Here is a 21059-nt window from a genome sequence, read left to right as displayed (position 1 = left end):
TGTTGGTCAGCCTGGAAATGGGTCCCACTGGAGGCTTCCGCATTTCCCGTGTCCCTGGAACCCCTTCTTCCTGGGAGCTTCTTCTCCTCCCTTTCAATTCTCTTGCTCTTTCTCTCTGTCAGGAGCTTCAGACCTCCATGTCTGCTCAATTCCACTTCCTTTCACCATCTCCTTTTTCACACTCCTTCCTGCCTGATTAGCTCCTCCCCTTTTTCTACCTTTTCCACCCACTCCCCAACACCCTTTGCTATCTAGACTGGGATGAGGCCATCGTCCCTAAGGGTTCACCCAGATGCCCCCTCTAAACTGGTGTCTGTTGGGTGCAAATGTTAGAGTTCTGTACAATGTTCCCTCCTTACCAGAGAGTTGGGATACAACATCTCTGGCTTAGATGCCATACCTCTGTGGCGTCTGGACCTTCAGGGGCGCCAAAGAACATCCTGTCGCCTGCTTGCACGAGAGGAAGGTGTTTCATTTGGGTGTGTAGCAGACACTGATTGACCACGTCCTCTCTCTCCCTGCAGCTGCTACTATACCACCACCATCTTCACAGCCACATCTCCTTTTTGATGCTCTCCTCATTTTCAAACTAAAAAACTTGCAGAGCTATTGATCAGCTTGTATATAGAGAGAGCTGTATATAAAGAGACTGCTAATTATAATACTGCCCATTTTCAGAGTACCCCCCAAAAAAAGAAAAGTGTTGGCTACCCTCTCCTCGTATACTGCTGCCACCTACACCTTGACCTCCTCAACCTCCTGCCCCACATGGACCTCCACCTCCTAGTTGACGATTATAATTTTTTAAATTATTATTCACTTCTTTGAAGCAATTTCACTATCAATATTTGTTTGCAGGGCAATTGTCCTGCTCTTACCCCTTTTAGGTTTTTTGCAGCCCCTTAGCTCTTACTATGCTAATTTTACAACCATTTTAAAGCACCAAAGTTACATTCTGGATTGACTTCTATTGAGTTCAGGTTCGGTGTCAAGTTCAGACCCAAACCGAACGTTTAACTCGAGTCCATCCGAACACAGTGAAAGAGTAAAGTTGTTTTTTTTTGCCCACATATGGGAAAGAGATGGCTGCATAGTAGAATTATTTTTTAGACTCATTACTAGCAAAGAGATGGCTGCAAAGTAGAATTATTTTTTGGCATGCCACTCATAGAAATAGCGGTAGAGTAAATTTATTTTTTTGGCCCACAAATGGAAAATAGACAGCTGCATAGTAGAATTATTTTTCGGCACACTACTCATAGACACAGAGGTAGAATAAAATTGTTTTGGCCCACAAATGGGAACAAGACGGCAGCAGAGTAGAATTATTTTTTTAGACACACTAATCAACAAAAGTTGGCTGCAGAGTATTATTATTATTATTATTAATTGTTATAGTGCCATTTATTCCATGGTGCTTTACATGTAAGGAGGGGTATACATAATAAAAATAAGTACAATAATCTTAAACATTACAAGTCATAACTGGTACAGGAGGAGAGAGGACCCTGCCCGTGAAGGCTCACAATCTACAAGGGATGGGTGAGAATACAGTAGGCGAGGGTAAGCTGGTTATGCAGTGGTTTGGTCGATCGGTGGTTACTGCAGATTATAGGCTTGTTGGAAGAGGTGGGTCTTCAGGCTCTTTTTGAAGGTTTCGATGGTAGGTGAGAGTCTGATATATTGTGGTAGAGAGTTCCAGAGTAGGGGTGATGCGCGAGAGAAATCTTGTATGCGATTGTGTGAAGAGGAGATAAGAGGGGAATAGAGAAGGAGATCTTGTGAGGATCGGAGGTTGCGTGCAGGAAAGTACCGGGAGACGAGGTCACAGATGTATGGAGGAGATAGGTTGTGGATGGCTTTGTACGTCAGGGCTAGGGTTTTTTACTGGAGTCTCTGAGCAATGGGGAGCCAGTGAAGGGATTGACAGAGGTGAGAAGCTGGGGAATAGCGGGGGACAGGTGGATTAGTCGGGCAGCAGAGTTTAGAATAGATTGGAGGGGTGCGACAGTGTTCGAGGGGAGGCCACAGAGCAGGAGGTTGCAGTAGTCAAGGCGAGAGATGATGAGGGCATGGACTAGGGTTTTTGCAGATTCTTGGTTGAGGAATGAACGGATTCGTGAAATATTTTTGAGTTGAAGTCGGCAGGAAGTGGAAAGGGCTTGGATATGTGGTTTAAAGGAGAGATCGGCGTCAAGGATTACCCCGAGGCAGAGAGCTTGTGAGACTGGGGAGAGTGGGCAGCCATTTACTGTAATGGATAGGTTCATTGGGGGGTCACGTGAGATGGGGGAAAGATGATGAATTCTGTTTTGTCCATGTTAAGTTTTAGAAATCTAGCGGAGAAGAAGAATGAAATAGTGGACAGACATTGAGGGATTCTGGTTAGTAGGGACGTGATATATGGTCCAGAGATGTAGATCTGTGTGTCATCAGCATAGAGATGATACTGAAAGCCATGAGATTCTAAGAGCTGTCCCAGGCCAAAGGTGTAAATGGAGAAGAGCAGGGGCCCAAGGACTGAACCTTGTGGGAGTCCGACAGATAGGGGGCGAGGTGAGGAGGTGGTGTGTGAGTGGGACACGCTGAATGTCCAGTCTGTTAGGTATGATGAGATCCAGGATAGGGCCAAGTCTGTGATGCCAAGGGATGAGAGGGTCTTTAATAATAGGGAATGGTCCACTGTGTCAAAGGCAGCCGACAGGTCCAGAAGGAGGAGGACAGAGTAGTGTCGCTTGCTCTTGGCGGTTAAGAGGTCATTGGTGACCTTAGTAAGGGCAGTTTCAATGGAGGGGTGTGACCGGAAGCCAGATTGTAAGCGGTCGAAGAGGGAGCAAGAAGAGAGATGGGAGGACAGTTCAAGGTAGACGTGTTGTTCCAGTAGCTTGGAGGCATAGGGGAGAAGTGATATAGGGCGATAGCTAGATACAGAGGATGGGTCAAGAGAGGGCTTTTTGAGGATAGGTGTGATGGAGGCATGTTTAAAGCTTGAGGGGAAAACACCAGTTGTTAGTGATAGGTTGAAGAGATAGGTTAGGGTTGGGATGAAGACTGTGGTGAGGTTTGGGATGAAGTGGGATGGGATCGGGCCAAGTGCACAGGCGGTGAGATTGATCTTGAGAGTACAGTGGAGAGTCGATCTTCTGTAATGGTGGAGAAGTTAGTTTTGGAGGTGGAGGGCTCGGAAGTCGGGAGGAAGGGCTCTGGGGGTAGTTGACCAAAACTGTCTCTGATGTTATCAATCTTCTGCTTGAAAAATTAGGCAAAGTCTTCAGCTGAGATGAGTGGGGAGGGAGGAGGTGCTGGGGGACGGAGGAGAGAATTGAAGGTGTTGAATTACTGTTTAGGGTTGGAGACAGGATATGAGAGATGAGAAGTAGGTTTGTTTAGCTGTGGCGAGTGTGGTCTTGTAAGTAGTGAGGGACTGTTTGAATGCGATGAAGTGCTCGCTGGAGTGGGATCTTTTCCATCTGCGCTCAGCAGCCCTGGAAGCTCACCTCAGTTCTTTGGTCAGCCTGGTGTGCCAGGGCTGGCTGTTGATTTTGCGAGCTTTGGTATGTGTAAGTGGGGCAGCAGATTCCAAAGCTACAGCTATTGTGGTGTTATATAGAGCGGCAGCGTCATCCGCATTGTGTAAGCAACTTATATCTGTGAGAGGTAGGAGGGATTCAGAGAATGAGTGTAGGTCAAGGTGTTTAAGATTTCTGCGAGGGTGTGAAAGTTTGTGGGGTGGGGATTGTAGACATGGGGTGGAGAGGGAAGAGAATGTGAGAAAGTTGTCATCAGAGAGAGGAAGAGGTGAGTTAGAGAGGTTAAATAGGGAGCAGAGGCGGGTGAAGATGAGGTCCAGTGTGTGGCCATCTTTGTGGGTGGCTGTAGAAGACCATTGAGTGAGGCCAAAGGAGGAAGTGAGAGATAGAAGTTTAGTGGTAGCTGAGAGGGAAGTGTCAATGGGGATGTTGAAGTCGCCCATGATGATAGTAAGGATGTCCGCAGAAAGAAAATGAAGTAGCCAGGTGGTGAAGTGGTCAAAGAAGGTGGTGGCTAGCCCTGGGGGGTGGTAGATGACAGCCAGTTGGAGGTTGGAGGGGGAGTAGATGCGCACAGAGTGCACCTCAAAGGAAGGGAGGGTAACAGAGTGTGGCAGTGGGATTGGGGTGAAGGAGCAGGTATCTGACAGGAGAAAACCAACTTCTCCGCCATGTTTGCTGCTGGGGCGTGGGGTGTGAGAAAGGTGGAAGCCACCATACGAAAGTGCAGCAGGAGAGGCTGTGTCAGAAGGGGTGAGCCAGGTTTTGGTGATGGCGAGGAAGGAAAGTTTGGTAGTAACAAAAAGATCATGGATGTAGGAAAGCTTGTTGCAGACAGAGCGAGCGTTCCACAGAGCTCCTGTTAGTAGGATTGGGGAAGCGGGGGCTGGATGATTTGGTATAAGGTTAGAGAGGTTACGGAAGGTTGTGATAGAGCGTGGATAGGAGGTAGAAATGACTGTGGGAATGTGGTGAGGAGGACCAGTATTTTGAGAGATATCACCAGCAGTGAGAAGGAGCAGAGAAAGTGTTAGCAGGTGGGAGCAGGAGAGGGCATGAGGGGCTGTCTGTGTTTGGAGACAGAGGATAGTATGTTAAGGAACAGTTTTGAGGAGGAGGTGAGGTGGATGGGGAGGATTGAAGAAGAGATGAACAGTTCCTTACTTGGTGTAGGGATCAGGGGAGTTAGCAGAAAGTGAAGGACTATAGGGGTGAAAGTGAAAACAAACAGAAACATTGTTTACAGTGACTGTGTACAGTTACCTTCAGTTTCCTTCTGGTTCAATTCTGGTTTTAATTCTAAAATTAATCTTCACACTTCTAGGACACACTTATAGGAATCACACTGCAGACTGAAGTCTATGCAGACTTGAGCTATGCAATATATGTACAACTAAGTGCATTCAGGTGTGAAGCAGAGAGGAGTGGTCTCTGTTCATCTTGGTCAGAGAATTAAGAGTGGACCAGATGCATAGAATAAAGCATTGAGTAAACAAGGTCATAAATAACACTGGGGTTAGCTGGGGTTAGCTGAAAGGCATACCATGTGAATGCTAGGTGCAGAGGCAAGTCTATGTGCAAAGCTGGGTGATGTATTATGTGCACTTCATAGACAGACAACAGGAGAGCAGGAGAGCTGGGTGGATGAACATACCATGTGAATGCTAGGTGCAGGGGCAAGTCTATGTGCTAAGCTGGGTGATGTACTATGTGCGCTTCATAGACAGACAGGAGGAGAGCTGGGTGGATGAACATACCTGTCGGAAGAATAGAGATGCTTGTTAGAGTGCGATGGTGGCTTGTAGCAGGGCACAGTCTGTATACATCTATCTGGTTTTAATTCTAAAATTAATCTTCACACTTCTAGGACACACTTATAGGAATCACACTGCAGACTGAAAGAGTAGAATTATTTTTGGGTACACTACTGGGAAAGAGACAGGTGCAGAGTAGAATTATTTTTTAGACATACTACTCATACAGACAAGGCTGCAGAGTACACAAAGAGGTTTTTTGCACAGTACTCCCACAGGTTGGGTTGCAGAGTACAAACAGAACCTTTTGGGCACAGTACTCCCACAGGCTGGGTTGCAGGGTACACAGAGGCTTTTTGGTACATTACTCCCACAGATATGGGAGCAGAGTCCATATAGCGGATTTTTGACACCGTACTCTCACTGAAACAATTGCAGAAAACAGAGGCTCTTTTGCAGACTGTGCAGTCTAATTCTGTCCCTTACTCTAACTACGTCCTGTCCCTATACTAATCAGACCAGAATGGTGGCGGGACTCGTGATATGACATTTATAAAGGCCATTGGCCAAGTATTGGCATGGCTGTAATTGCTCAGGATGTGCCCGCAGCCTGAAAGCTTGCTGATTGATGATTAATTATGTGTGCAAAACTGTAAAGCAATGCGGAATGTTAGCGCTATATAAAAATAAAGATTATTATTATTATTGGCGCACTGTAGCCTTTCAACAAACTTTATTAGGCATCCTAACCCAAACAGTAAGTCTGACATCTTGTTTCGGGTTCGGTAACAGGTACTAGATTCCGGCACGAACCATGAACTTTACGGTTTAGGTTTGATCGTCCCTATAAATAAGTAAATATTAATAGTACATGTAAATGACATGGAGTACTTGGTTAATACGATTTTGATCAAAAAAGCATAAAAGCCATCCCACTGCAACAAAGTGTACTCAATAGGGGTGGCCCTATATTGTCTCTCGTGTCAGCCGACATCAATATAGATAAAGGCAGGGCAGAACAGGTGCCCTACTGTTAAGACACCTACATGGAAAGCTACAACATATATATATGAAATACCAGGCACAAAAAGGGGGTCATGAATCTGTTTGTACAAAGTACAAGAAAGTACAGCAAAAGCAAAGAAGTGAGCCAGACTATAAATTGTTATACGTATGTGCAGTATGTAAAAGCACATTCACACTATGGCCATTTCACAGAAAAAATCCAAGAAATAAACAAAATGAGCATATACTCTATAGTAAGTAAATAGTGCCAGGGTTCTATTTCACAATTTGATCCAGTGACCTTTTGCTGTGTGGGTGGTTTCTCTCTCTGCTGGGCTACAGACCTATTCATCTGTCCAAACGCTGATTGTTTCTTTTGCTTCAATTTTCCTTTCTTGTGTGTCTTCTCTCCAGGTGTTTATTTGTTTTCCTTTTAGCTCTGTTTTATCACATTTTGCTAGGTTCTTTATATGTTCACTCTTCACTTACCTCACTTTCTGGCTATACTTCCATGTAGATTGGTGTTTGGAGTTCCAGCTCCTCAGCTAGGGGTTTAACTTGTCCATTAAGCCCCAGATGTTTTTCCTGCTATGAATTCCTTTCCAGCACCTTTCCCTTTTTCACGTTTGGGGTCTTGGAGGTTTCACTAATTCTGTTTGTTTTGGTTCTCCTTATTTATCTCTGTCCATCCTTTATGAATGTGTTTTAGTTTCTCACCCTGGGTTCTCGTGTTTTTCCTCTATCTTTGTAGGATTTGTGTTGCTGCCTCTTCTCTGGTTCCTCAAGGAGGTATAAGAAACCGCTTGACGACTTTTTAGGGAGCCAGCTCCGAGGGTGTGTATTTAGTTGTGTGGTTAGGGCATTTTCTAGTCTTTACAGGGACCAATTGGATACAGGTGTGGCTTCTCTCTTTGGTTGTTCTTTCCCTATTTTGTTTTCCGTGTGAGCATGATCATAATAGTAATAGTACATGTAAATAACATAGGGTAGTTAGTTAACACTATTTTGATCAAAAAAGCATAAAATCAATCCCACCACGACAAGGTGTACCCAATCAAGATGGTTCTATCCTGTCTTTAGTGTTAAAAACTCACCTTGTGTCAGTCGACTTCAATATAGATAACGGCAAAGCAGGACAGGGGCCTGACTGTTCAGACACCTGCCAATGGGAAGCTACAGTATATAGATGAAATGTTTAGCTGAAAAAGGGGGTTTACCCCTATTTTTTTCTTCTTGCCAGTTCCAGCATTTATCACGTGACCTCCCATAAGTGTTTTTGATATTTATGGTCATGGTCACCTGCAGACAAGCTTGTATTCCTGCTTTTTTTAAAGAAGCCGGGGCTGTACTATTTCACTGAACATTGAGCGAATTATTTAGTTCAGTAAGTTGGTACACTACTGTACATGTGCAAATCGCATATGAGCAGCCACATGATGACTTCTCAAACCAGTTAAGCTGTGTATTAGGAGGGGGCTCGAAAATGAATTTTTGCCCATGTGCTAGAAAACTCTGATCAAACCAAAGGAAATGTTTGTAAAGAGATAAATTAACACCTCTGCTTCTTTTATCACCATGAACTTAGAAATATTTTTTTCTGATATTTTGCTCTCTAAACCTGAGTGAGTGGAATTGCTCAGTGTGTCTCATAGCCCAAAAAATACAGTATACTGCCATTAAGATTTAAAATGTAGGAAATCAGTGGTGGAATTGTTGTTTATCACCCCTTCAAGTTAATAAAACTTATGGCTATGTGCCAACGATACAGAAGTAGCAGCGTTTTGTATACATCGCAAACATCACTGTGTCTAAAACTCTGCGTTCTTTTGAGCGCAGGTAAATCCGCATGTGCTCACTGAACCAAGCAGATTTACCAAATTCAATCCATTACTACTGGTGAAATTTCTGTTGTGGAGACTAGCGTCTCCGCAAGAGAAATTGACATGGTGCGGTTCTGAAAGATGTCAGTTTCTGTGGGTGATCTGCAGGTGCTCAGTCGTACAGTGGATGTGGGATTTCTAGAAATCCTATCCACTATGCAGTAGCATCTGGCTGCAGCAATTCCTGATCGTGGGCTCATAACCTTAATGTAATGCAAAATGTTGGCATTGTAAATTACACCTCATCAAGGTAAAACACAAGCTTTCATGCAACTGGGTGGATGGAAAAAATATAACTTTTAGGCCGGCCTCACACTCAGCGTTGAAAAATACGGTCCGTATTTTACGGCCGTAATACGCCTCAAAATTAGAAATCCGGTCATCCGTAAGAACTCCGTAGGCAAGGTGTGGTCGCGTATTTTGCGCATGTAATGTTGCGTATGTAATCCGTATGCCCACCGTAATGCGTATTTTTCACGCAACCTGACAAAATGGATATTTAACAGTTTTGGAGGGTGAAATTGATTTATATTACCCTCATCAACCCTATTTAAGGCCTCTACAACAGGTGGCTCACTCCCATATGGTCATTTTGTGGTTTGTCAACTGTTGTAGCGTTGTGGTAACATTTGTACCATGTCTGACCACCTGCAGTTCACCCCAACGCAGCGGGTTTTGTTTAACTGGCTATTGTCTTGTCGGTTTGGGCACCCATACCCTGTGATTGTGGATCCGCGAAGGAGGAGCAGAAGAATGTGGGTGCATCCTCTTCTGACTAAACGCCTCACTAAAGGCCATTTTCATCGGCTATATACAGCTCTGTGGGAACATCCTGAAAAGTTTTATCTCTACTGTCGCATGACAATCCAAACATTTGACAGATTGTTGGAGATATTACGCCCAGAATAACATTTCAGGACACAAGGATGCGCAAAGCCATCTCCGCTGAGGAGCGTCTTCTCCTCACGTTACGGTATGTATTCTACATCCTCACATACTGTATGTTGATGATCTTTTTTATTTTCTTTTTTTTTGTTTTAATCTGTTTTTTGCCGGAATATGTGTACATTATGTCCCAAGCAGATGTGACAAAGTGACGTAACTGTTATAGTTAAGCCCCTTAAGGACATTTTTCCCTTTCCAGCGATAATCTAGTATCAGACAAATGCAAATATGATTGTGCTTATTCATGTTTTGTGTTCACTCTTGAAACATACCTTATTTTTTTTTTTGTTTTTCACTGACAGATTCCTGTCCACTGGATTGTCCTTTGCGGGTCTCCACCTTGAATTTTTGATTGGCCGCTCCACCATTTCTGGCATTGTGCGATTAACCTGTCGCCAAATATGGGATAGACTCAAGGACCTTGTGATGCCTGAGCCAAAACAGGCTGATTGGCTCAAAATAGCCCGTGGGTTCCAGGTCAATTGTGACTTCCCAAACTGCATTGGAGCGGTGGATGGGAAACATATTAGGGTACGTAAGCCGCCGAACTCTGGCTCCCAATTCTACAACTATAAACAGTTTTTCTCTGTAGTTCTGTTAGCTGTAGTTGACAGTAACTACAGGTTTATAATTGTAGACATTGGGGCCTATGGCCGAACTGGAGACTCTAGGGTCTTCAATTCGTCTATAATGGGTCGGCGGCTACGTGACAACCAGTTAGACCTCCCACCACCACAACAACTCCCAGGCTCCACTGCAGAAGCGCTGCCTTTTTTTTTGGTTGGAGATGAGGCCTTCCAACTCACCAGACACGTCATGAGGCCTTATCCCCGGCACAACCTGGACCACCGTCGGAGGATATTTAATTTGCGCCTTTCTAGGGCGCGCAGACTGGTGGAGTGCGCCTTTGGTATTCTGGTGGCCAAATGGCGTGTCCTACAGACTGCCATACAGCTCAGTGAGGCTACAATAAATGAAGTAATCAAAGCATCAGTAATTTTGCACAACTATACCCGCATACATGATTGCTTCTCAGATGGTAATGATGAACACATGTTGCGTAGTGTAATTAGGCCAACACCACATGGCCCTCCTCCGCGCCGTCCCCTTTCTGGCATAAAAGTTAGGGATGTATTGACCAATTTTTTTGTTTCTCCTCAGGGTTCTACTCCATGGCAAGATTATGCTGTTTCTCAGTTGTGATTTCATTATTTTAAAGATATGTTTGGGAAATATACTATTTTCATCCACTGAAACAGCACTGTGTGTGTTTTGTTTCCTTACTGACCATATGTTTATGTTTTCAGAATATGTGTGTGATGCAAAAATGATTAATCCACAAACATCAATTGGCTTTGGTGATAACTTTTTACTAACATAGCAACCCTTTTTTTTATCTTTAAACCATATTTTAGGCATATCGTTTGTATAACCCTTTTTTTGGGGTTGCTTTCTAACAAGGATCCATGACAAAGTGGAAATGGTGGCCAAACACAAAATTAACATGGTAGCCAGCTACCAAAATAAAAAAAAAAAAAAACAGCAAAAACACAAAACAATTACAGATCCCTGTAAGTTGGTGGGGGAGATGTTGACAGCTCTGGGTCCTGGTCAGGGGGCCTTTGCTGGGCCGATGGGAGTTCATCCTGCGAGGATGCAGTGGCTTGTGGGCCAGAATACTGGCCTTGTCCATATTGGCCAGTTGTGTGGTGACCATAAGCCAATTGTCTCTGTGCATCATGCTGACGTACAGATTGCCTTGCATCATACCCCAACCCAAAATGGCCATGTTGTCCAAACCCAGGTTGGGACCAGCCAACATCACTGGGTCTGGAAAAGTGGCCATATTGGGATTGGGGGTTGTAGCCTGCCATTTGGTAGTCTGATGGCCTTTGTAGATTTTGGGGTGGGAGGGGTTGAGGTGGAGGCATACGTGGAGTAGGTGCTGCAAATCCTGATTGATTGTGCTCCTGTTGAGGGAATTGAAGGCGCAAGAGGTTGGTTTGGCCAAGCTGCCTTCGCTCCAGATATTCAAAAACCTCATAGGGGTTATTTGGAGGGGTACTTAAATCAATCAGGATTTGCATACACCCTCTCACACGTAGCCTCACCTCACGGGGAAGGGGTCTAAGGTAACGGGCAAGGCTGCGGGCAAAGGCCTCCTCTCCATCATCCGTGGCTGCCCTGGCCAAATAATTGAGGACCCCAGCATCAACATCACTTCTTCTGGCTTCCAGCTCTCTCCTTCGGCGGGATCTCCGTAAAGGCCCAGCTGCCTGTGGGGATGACACCAGTGGGCCTGTAGGGCTGCTGCTCTGGCCATGTTCCTCAAGCCTTTCCGCATCATGTGCTGCTGAGGGTGGTGGTGCTGCATCTTCCTCACTTGCTGCTGCATGCAGTGATGATGATGCTGATGGGTCCTCAAGGATGGATGCTGATGAAGCCAAAGATGGTCCTGCAACCTCTTCCTCCACACTTACAGGATCTACGAGAGCCTCAGATTCAGATCTGATTTCCCTCTCTGTGAGGTTAGACTGTGTTCTGTTAATAAAACAATAAAAGGTAATTATTTTGTGGCCATTGTTTAATTACACATCTGTGAGCAATATTACCACAAAAAAACACAACCTCAGATCAGCACAACATCTCCTTCTCTACTCCCCTCTTATCTCATATTCACACAAGAATATACAAGATTTGTCTTGTGGATACCCACAAATGTACCAAACACTATCACAACACATCATAATGTGGCATACCATTTCAAGCTAGACCAAAACCATGAAGACACACCTCTTCAAACAATCAGATAACATGCAGTAACAACCCATCCAACAAAACACTGCCTGAACATCTCTAAACTCGCATACTACATTCTCACCCATCCCTTGTTGAAGCTTGGGATGCTTGGCGGCCAGGGTCCTCTCTCCTCCAGGACCCTTTTGGAATTTATGCTTGTTTACATTATTGTTTGCACAATATTTACACATCCTTACATGTAATTTGCAATGTAATAACCCTAAACCACAAAACAGACTAAGATTTAGTTTCATTACAAATGTGTTGAGTGGTTTTTACTTACTGCCTAAGATCCATACTGACATCCAAAAAGGAAAGACGGTCATAATAAATATATTTCCGCTTCTTCAGTGGGGCTGCTGACCCACTCCTAGCCCGCTGCTGTCTTTCCCGCCGGTATTGGTCCCGGATGCTGCGCCATCGTGTCATAACATCATCCACTGCAATTACATGGTCAGAAATATTGTTCAACATCATTCTGAACATAGCTTATTCCAGTTGTCAGTCATATTTTGTATTTTTGTGTAAAAATTTGTTATAGCACCATAATTTCCATGGTGATGCAGATGATAAAGGGGTTACATGCAGAGGTCTATATATCGCCCACAGTTAATAACTTGACAGTAACAGACTGGTAGAGAGGGGAGAGAACCCTGTTCTTGCAAACATACATTAGGTAAGATAGGATAGGAAAATGCCTTGTGCAATAATGAGCCTAATATGCGAAATTATGTCAAAATAAGACAAGGGACAACACCCCTCTGGACGGGGTATGAGGCCAAGAAAATATTTAGCAGGGCAAGATCAAGATTAACTATGTCCGGAAACACTTTGGCATGTTACTCAGCTTTAGAAAATGCCAAAAATGGCCATAAATGACATATAAAGTTAAAAATGATTGCTCAAGTAATCATGTAGGGAAAGCATCTTGTAAAGTTCAATCTTGTGAATACATGAGTGTACTTACATAGACTTGTCTGCTCGCACGTGGCCGTTGAGCATAATTGGGGAATAGGAGCCCACAGATGGCCCTCCAAGCTGCCTCTTTCCTGGCCCGGTTGGAGTAGTTGGGATCCCTCTGGTCCCATATTTCAGGCCTTTCTTGGACCAGGATGAGGAGCATATCAACATTGATGATGTTTGCCATGCTGCTTGGAACTCTGTGGAGGCGAGCACCAGACTTCCGGGATGTCTGTGTGGCTTTTTGAGCTAATTAGCATGTCTGAGATTCATGATTGAGGGCTTGTCTCAATTCCTTGCACCTGGCGATGTCTGGAGATGTCTGGCGTATTTCACGCAAGTCACACTGTTGGTCCGTGTGTAATCTGTATATTTCTCGCCCCCATAGACTTTCATTGGTGATTTTTTTGCGCAATACGGTGACAAACGCAGCATGCTGCGATTTTCTACGGCCGTAGAAGCCCGTATAATACGGATCCGTAAAATACGGCAGGTAGAAGCTTGGCCATAGAGATACATTGTACCGTGTGCAATCCGTATTTTCTGCACCTCTCTTACGTCCGTAAAACTCGCTAGTGTGAGGCCGGCCTTAGAGTGCAGTAATAAAAAAGGGAAAATTGCTGCGTACTGGACTCCTGGAGTCTAAAACAGATTTTTTTTTTCTGTAGTTGCAGATGATCGTAATAATATTGTTGATTGTCTTGCAACTTTACAAGTCATATAGAAGAATGTACAGGCATATACATATACTGCAGAATTGTAGTGTTGTGCATATTAAGCTAGAACTACATGGTGTCGGACTGCAACAGCCATCTAATCAGTGTATGGGCCGCTCCCACTTGAGATTAACCCTGCTGTTCTGTTGGTCAAAAATGACCGACTTTGAACTTCAATATTCTTTAAAATATTCAAGATGCGGCTCTGAAACCCGTGGCCGTCCGACCCATCCTCATTTAAGTCAATCAACCACAAGTTTCAGAACCGCATCTTGAACACCCCAAAAAATACCAAAGTTCAAAATAGGTCTCCCCAGACCAAACAGAACAGCAGGGTTAAATCAGACAAATGCAATGCGAATAAAAATCGGACTGCATTCATACCAATTCAATCCTATGCTTCTGTTCTCAAAAGTGTTTTTTTTTTCCTGCTCCAATTGGATCGTGATCGTACAGGAAAAACAAAATCGCAGCATTCTGCGATTACATGCCAATTTCAGATCGCATGCACCCACATAAGTCTATGGGTGCATGTGAAACATTGTCCTGCCCTCGGATATCACCTGCGTGTGGTGAAATTCCCGAGAACGCCTGCAGCAGAGGAGATGAAGAACTTAATTTCTCCGCAGCTGTGCTCTGATTCTGTCACGTGAGAGGCTCGAAGAACAGAGCACTGACACTCGCGACTTCCGCTCGCAGCAGAGCAGGAGCCGAGGATCATTACTGTATTGCATCGGATGTGATACGCTAGTGGGACCCCGGTGTAACTGCTACATCGCAGCACTAGCTAAGTGAATGGGGTCAAATTGTGACATGTCCACTACTGCAGCAAGCAAGTCACAATAATTCCAACCAAATCTGATTTTGTGAGACTTGCTTATGTGGTGATTGCATTGTCAGTGTTGCAATTTGATCTCATTCACATGTCTAGCACCTCAGTATAGCAGCCGCACCAAATGGACTTCAACAATGTCACCATGTAGCCCTAGCCTTAAACTGACATCGTTTAATTGATACTTGATTTCTTTCAGGCTATCCACTGAATTCCCAGCACTTGAACCATTATTTTATTAAGGTATGTTGAAAAACAGTAACTATTTCACCTGCCATTGTAAACCCTTGGATATCCGTTGATTCCATTGCTGCCACTTTATTTTTCTACACCCTTCAAATACGGTACATTCCATTTTAATAGGGCTCCTTATTAGTGTAGCATTCAACTGTATGGCAAAAAAAACATGCGACAATATAACTAGAGATGAGTGAATATTTCAATATTTGATTTGGATTACGACCACCTTATTTGCAATATTCGTCGAACTCCATTGAAGTTAATGGGAGTACAGATGAACAAATATGTTCGGAACCGATCATTAAACATAAAAATCGGTACAAATATGGTACAAATATGCAGGGCTGCCACTAGGAATATCGGGGCCCCATACTGACAACATTTTTGGGGCCCCCTTGAGACTCCAACCAGGCTCCACCCCTCGAACTATCCACAGTCCCACCGCTCTCTCTTGGAAAAACTCCCCTTCTCACCAATCACACACTAATAGTTCCCATCACCAGATCACATATATAGCCAGCAGCTCTTGTTTTGGCAAAAAGTTTTGTTCTAATCTGCCACCACGACAAGGTAGACTCTTTTGGCCGGGCCCTACTCTATTCTAACCTATTAAACATTTGTTGAAATACGAAATACAATTTAGGTATATTTTTATTTATTTTCCAATTTTTAAAATGACCAATAATATCACATACAAGGGACAAACACCACCACACCATGACCAGACACCATATTACCAGCACATAGTGACTTATAATACCACATACAAGGAAATAAATATCACCACAACATGTCCAGACCACATATTACCACCGCAGTGACCGAATAATATCACATACAAGGGACAAATACCACCGTACCATGTGCAGACCACATATTACCACCAAATGGTGACCAATAATACCAAATACAAGGAACAAATACCACCACACTATGACCAGACCACATATTACCACCAGATAGTAACCAAATAATAGCACATACTAGAAACAAATACCACCACACCATGGCCGAACAACATATTACTACCACATAGTGACTGAATACTACAATACTGATCATTAATACAAAAAAACACAATACTCTCACCATAAGTACCATTATAGACAGGAGATCTGTACTTAATCTGCAACGTCTGTTTACAGGTAAGACCATGATCACAGGTGACATTATACACAGGAGCTCTGTATATAGTGTATAGTGTACAGGTAATACAGGGATCACAAGCGACATTATACACAGAAGCTCTGTATATACTGTCAGTGTACAGTTAATACAGTGATCACCAGTGACATTATACACAGGAGCTCTGTATACAGTGTGTAGTGTACAGGTAACAGTGATCACCAGTGACATTATACACAGGAGCTCTGTCTATAGTGTCAGTGTACAGGTAATACAGTGATCACTGGTGAGATTGTACACAGGAGCTCTGCATATAGCTTACAGTATTAGAATAACCCTGCTGCAAGCAAATAAATAAAAAGCAAAAGTGCATTTAAATAACAGAGTTCTTAGTAATACTGTTTTTGTTTAAAATTAGCTGCATAAAAGCTATCCCACCTCGACAAGGTAACTCTGATTGGGACGGTCCTACATTGTCTAATATTTTAAAACTTTACCATGTGTCAAAATTGACCTCAGTGTGTGAATAAGGGCAGACAAATGGACCAGTTCACAACCAGTGAACACCAGTCTGGGGAAGCCTTTTAGTTTAATTTCCAGCTCAGAAAAAAGAGGCCACACCCTGGTTTATACATTGTATTTTGCACTGTGAAAAAACACAAAAGGTTGATCCTGATTTGAGTTTGTATACATGCAACACAAATGCATGTTCACATTGGCCATAAAGCATACAAAACCTACAGGAAACAAAATGAGCAAAAACCCTGCTGTAACTAAATAAAAAGCAAAATTGAATTTAAAAAACACAACGATCTTATTAATACTGTTTTTGATCAAAAATAGCATAAAAGCCATCCCACCTCGACAAGGCAACTCTGATTGGGACAGTCCTACGTGGTCTAATATTAAAAACCTTACCATGTGTCAATGTTGACCTCAGTGTGTGAATAAGAGCTGACAAACGGACTTGGTCCCAACCAGTGAACACCAGTCAGGAGAAGCCTTTAAGTGTAATTTCCAGCTCAGAAAAGGGAGGCCACACCTCGGTTTGCACAGAGTGCAAAAGTACAATGAAAAAAACACAAAGTTGAGCTTGGTTTGATGCGGGCCCCCTCTGCTCATCGGGCCCCATACGCCAGTCAGGGCAGTAATGCCCTGATGGCAGCCATGCAAATATGGCATGAATATGGCACATTTGGATTTAGTGATCGTTTTCTGAACACATTCGCTCATCTATAAACATAACTAACAGTATAACCAACAATATGGTATGGCACTCGATTGTTAAATGTGTTTACTTGTAAAACACTTAAAACAAAAAAAAAAAAAAAGAAAATCACAATCTTGTGCAATGCGAGGTTAAGCTAAAACTGAGACTTTTGACATTTTATCAACAGTTTTCGCCAGCTCTAATAGAATGGGTGGCGTGGAGATGGGGCATGATGACACCTGCTCGCAAAATTCATATTCACTTTACACCACAAATTTTACTCCAGTCTCATAGGAATGGGCTGTTTTATTTTGCTAGTTTTGTTTTTGTTTTCATTTTTTATCATTTTTATTCTCTTCATTTTTGCTGGAAGAGTTGCAGTTTTAATTCCCCAAAATTGGGCTTAAAAACAGAAAGAAAATTCCAAATGGCATGTTATGGTGAAAGAACACATAATTCCACCATTGCTTTTTGTGTTTTATTTTTATGGTGTTCAATGTACAGTATTAAAGTGAACTGGCAACATGATTCTTCTGGTCAGTACGATAAGTAGGATACCAAACGTACATTTTTTTTTTGTACGATAATTGTTAAAAAAAAATGTATTAATCCCCATAAGGGACAGGAACCTGCAGTCACCTGATGGCCAATATTTCAATAAAACAGCAATACAACACTTCAGTCCCCACACACAGTATAGTATGATGATACTCGCAGCCCCCCTACACACCGTATATTCACACAGCTCTCCACATTGTAGTACCCATCATACAGTGTAATGCGCCACATTTCCCTACAACCACTGACCCATAAAATAAATAAACACTATATACTCAGCTAACCACAGATCCTAGGGAGTCCGCAGCACAATTCGCTTTACAGTACTTTTACAGTAGTTTTACAAGGTAAGCTAGCAATTTAATTTATTTTGTAAAATGTAGTTTATTTTGAAGGAAATTGTGACCCTTCTAGGTGTATTTTACTCTGTGTCTTTTGCCCTTTTTTGATATCTTAGTTATTCCTTCCACCAAACTCACAGATGCCATATATGTGACTAAGAAGCTAGTCTGATCAAATCAGATTCATGTTCATTGTACAAGATCTGGTAGCAAGTAACATATTGTCCTGTATTATAATATTTATTCTACATATACCTGTGAAACGTTCATAAAATGTCTTTTGCATTTCCTAGGGGGAGAAAGGTGAAAAAGGTTATTCCAACGGTGGTTATTTTATGCAATCACCCCCTGGACCACCAGGGAGACCTGGAGAAAGGGTAAGCATTTCTTCTTTTAATATATCATAGGGATTTGGGCATAGAAATGTATAAAGGCGCCATGAGGGATTCAGTGACATTTTTAAAAAACTGACAGCACAATGCCCCATAGAGTTCAATGAAAATTCAAATGTTCTTTTTAGTGTTTCCATTTGTTTGTTTAATTGAAGACAGTATACAGTGGGGAAAAGAAGTATTTAATCAGCCACCAATTGTGCAAGTTCTCCCATTTAAAAAGATGAGAGACCTGTAATTGACATCATAGGTAGACCACAACAACTATGAGAGTCAAAGTGAGAAAGCAAATCCAGAAAATCACCTTGTCTGATTTGGCAAGATTTATTTTGCAAATAATGGTGGAAAATAAGTATTTGGGCATCTAAAAACATTCAAGATTTCAGGCTCTCACAGACCTGTAACTTCTTCTTTGGCTGGGGTCACACTTGAGAATTATTATTATTTATTTATATACCACCATTAATTCCATGGTGCTGTACATAAGAATGGGTTACATCAAAATACAAATATCACTTACAGTAAACAAAACTAACAATATCAGTCTGATACAGTGGGAAGAAGACCCTGCCCTTGTGGGCTTACATTCTACAGGATTATGGGAAAGGAGACAGTAGGTTGAGGGTTGCAGTAGCCTCGAAGGTGTTGAGGTGGCCGTGTGGTCATTACAGGTTGTAAGCTTCTTTGAAGAAGTGGGTCTTCAGGTTTCTTTTGAAAGATCCAAATGTGGTGGATAACCAGACGTGTTGGGGCACAGAATTCCAAAGGATGAGGGATATTCGGGAGAAGTCTTGGAGGCGATTGGGTGAGGAGCGAATAAGCGTGGAGGAGAGAAGGAGGTCTTGGGAGGACTGGAGACTACGTGAGGGAAGATATTGAGAGGTTAGTTTGGAAAAATACAGAGGAGAAAGGTTATGGATGGCTTTGTAGGTCAGTGTTAGTAGTTTATACTGGATACGCTGGGAAATAGGGAGCCAGTGAAGGGATTTGCAAAGAGGGGAAGCAGGAGTGTAGCGAGGAGAGATATTATTATTATTATTATTAGTCGAGCAGCAGAGTTAAGGACGGGCTGGAGGGGAGCGAGAGTGTTAGAAGGTAGGCCACAGTGGAGGATGTTGCAGTAGTCGAGACGGGAGATGATTAGGGCATGCACAAGCATTTTGGTAGAGTGAGGGTTGAGGAAAGGACAGATTCTGGAAATATATTTGAGCTGGAGGCGACAGGAGGTGGCGAGAGATTGAATGTGCGGTTTGAAGGACAGGGCAGAATCCAGGGTTACTCCGAGGCAGCGGATTTTGGGGACAGGGTAAAGTGTGATTTAATTTATTTAGATAGATAGATCAGTTAGGGAAGATGTGCAAGATGGAGGAAAGATAATTAGTTCAGATTTGTCCACATTGCGCTTGAGGAAGCGAGAGGAGAAGAAGGAAGATATGGCTGATAGACACTCTGGGATTCTGGAGAGCAGAGAGGTGACATCTGGGCCAGAGAGGTAGATCTGAGTGTCATCAGCATATAGATGGTACTGGAAGCCATAGGACTTTAAGAGTTGTCCCAGGCCGAGTGTATAAATTGAGAAGAGTAAGGACCCAAGGACAGAGCCTTGAGGGACACCAACAGAGAGGGGGCGAGATGAAGAGGTAGTATGAGAGTTGGAAACGCTAAATGTGTGGTTGGTAAGGTATGAGGACATCCAAGATAGGGCGAGGTCTTTGACCCCAAAGGAAGAGAGGATCTGTAGTAAGAGGCAGTGGTCAACTGTGTCGAAGGCAGAGGACAGGTCTAGAAGGAGGAGTATAGAGAATTGTCTGTAAGCTTTGGCTGTAAGTAAGTCGTTAGTAATTTTGAATCTCTCGCATCAAGTCCTGGCACTGCCACTGGCACTTGGGACCGGAGTTTGTGGCTGCATGTATTTCTATGCAGTGCCGGGACTTGATGTGAAAGACTCACTTGAGATTCTCGCATTCAACTCACAAGTGTGACCCCGGCCAGTGTAACTTGATCTGTAATACACTGTTCTTTTGCACATCCAAAATACGCAGTATCAAAAAGTACCGGATACTCATTGTACCCTAGTAGTCGGCAAAAAACAAATCCATAAACAGAAGGTCAGCAAAATGATCCATTTAAAGCTGGAGTCACACTAGCGTATAATATAGACGAGTGCTATGCGAGAAAAAAATCGCATGGCACTCGGACCACTCTTAATCTATGGGGCAGCTCTCATCACTGTTTTTTTTCTGGGCCGTTTTATACGTGCGAGTGAAATCACAGCATGCTGCATTTGCATGTGACAAGGCTTGTTAAAGGGTCGACATTGACTGTTAGGATTGCTACTTCCAATAGGTGGCACTAGAGTTCTAGTCCTCTTCCTCTCTGAAGAGACAATTTGCATATTTCCCAGAGGAGCTTTGCGGCTTTAAGTCTCCTCACCTCGACATGCTTAATATGCCACTCTCCGCAAGGAGAAACAATACTTCTTGGATCCCGGTCAGATGCCTCTCAATCAGCCAAACCAGATCTCCACTTTGCACTGACGAGGGGCAGTACCCAAAACACAATGTCTGCAAATTGAGATTCTGGTTTGGCTTTTATCCTAAGTCATGTGACAAGGCTCGTTAAAGGGTCGACATTTACTGTTAGGATTGCTACTTCCAATAGGTGGCACTAAAGTTCTAGTCCTCTTCATCTCTGAAGAGACAATTTGTAAATTTCCATGACAAATTCAGCAATTTCATCCTACCATAAACTTGACATCGGACCACTCAAAAA

The 21059-nt window shown here is 43.2% G+C and overlaps 1 protein-coding gene across 2 annotated transcripts in view; it reads left to right on the top strand.

Annotated features, from left to right (window-relative positions):
- Positions 1-21059, top strand: part of COL15A1 (collagen type XV alpha 1 chain) — a 1189398-nt gene that overhangs the window by 954994 nt on the left and 213345 nt on the right. For both annotated transcript variants that reach the window (XM_069730463.1, XM_069730464.1), the window contains 2 exons: positions 14621-14664; positions 18189-18272. In XM_069730463.1, coding sequence (XP_069586564.1) covers positions 14621-14664; positions 18189-18272 — 128 coding nt within the window. The remainder of the gene's footprint in view (positions 1-14620; positions 14665-18188; positions 18273-21059) is intronic.

Source organism: Ranitomeya imitator, chromosome 6, assembly GCF_032444005.1.
Source record: "Ranitomeya imitator isolate aRanImi1 chromosome 6, aRanImi1.pri, whole genome shotgun sequence".
Taxonomy (NCBI): Eukaryota; Metazoa; Chordata; class Amphibia; order Anura; family Dendrobatidae; genus Ranitomeya; species Ranitomeya imitator.
The sequence above is the reverse complement of the archived record's forward strand: the minus strand, read 5'-3'. Positions and strand labels throughout refer to the sequence as shown.